Source organism: Lipotes vexillifer, unplaced genomic scaffold, assembly GCF_000442215.2.
Source record: "Lipotes vexillifer unplaced genomic scaffold, Lipotes_vexillifer_v1.1 scaffold236, whole genome shotgun sequence".
Taxonomy (NCBI): Eukaryota; Metazoa; Chordata; class Mammalia; order Artiodactyla; family Lipotidae; genus Lipotes; species Lipotes vexillifer.
The window spans coordinates 2,010,448-2,011,115 of record NW_006773295.1 but is presented as its reverse complement, the minus strand read 5'-3'; the positions used below and the strand labels follow the sequence as shown (position 1 = coordinate 2,011,115).

The 668-nt window shown below is 57.2% G+C and overlaps 1 protein-coding gene across 1 annotated transcript in view; it reads left to right on the top strand.

The window, feature by feature from the left end:
- Positions 1–229: 229 nt before the first annotated feature.
- DAO (D-amino acid oxidase) overlaps positions 230–668 on the top strand; it is a 13,942-nt gene continuing 13,503 nt past the window's right edge. The window contains exon 1 of the mRNA XM_007448232.1: positions 230–425. Coding sequence (XP_007448294.1) covers positions 232–425 — 194 coding nt within the window. The 5' untranslated portion in view covers positions 230–231. The remainder of the gene's footprint in view (positions 426–668) is intronic.

Here is a 668-nt window from a genome sequence, read left to right as displayed (position 1 = left end):
AGGGTATTCGAGGAGAGTCCCCAGAGAAAGCTGCATCACTTACTGGCTGTGTGAACTTAGGCAAGTTGCTTTGCCTCTCTGTGCCTCAATTTTCCCGTGTGTAAGGGCCACTGAGGGAATCAAGTATAAAAAGGGCTGGGCGGTGTCTGGAATCTTCTAAGCCATCAGTGGATGGTAGCGATGGTGGTGGTGGCATGCCTCAACCCTGACATCCCCCCGCAGGCCGGCACGATGCGCGTGGTAGTGATCGGAGCGGGCGTCATCGGGCTGTCCACCGCCTTCTGCATCCACGAGCGCTACCACTCGGTCCTGCAGTCGCTGGACGTGAAGGTCTACGCAGAACGCTTCACCCCGCTCACCAACACTGATGTGGCTGCCGGCCTCTGGCAGCCCTACCTCTCCGAGCCCAGCAACCCACAGGAAGCGTGAGTGAGGGTCCCAGAGGGTGGCCTGGGGCCAGAGGGGCTGAGTCTGCAGAGAGGATGTTCCCGTCACCAATTACAACCTTTTGTGGAGGCTCTGGCCTGACATGCTATAAAGACAATACGCATAAATATTATCCCTGCTGTGGGCCAGACAGATGCTATACTTGATCGTGGCCGAAAGGCTGAGAAGCCATGTGTGCCAGACAGATGGAGGCTTTGTCTCCATCCCTCACCTAAACCGGG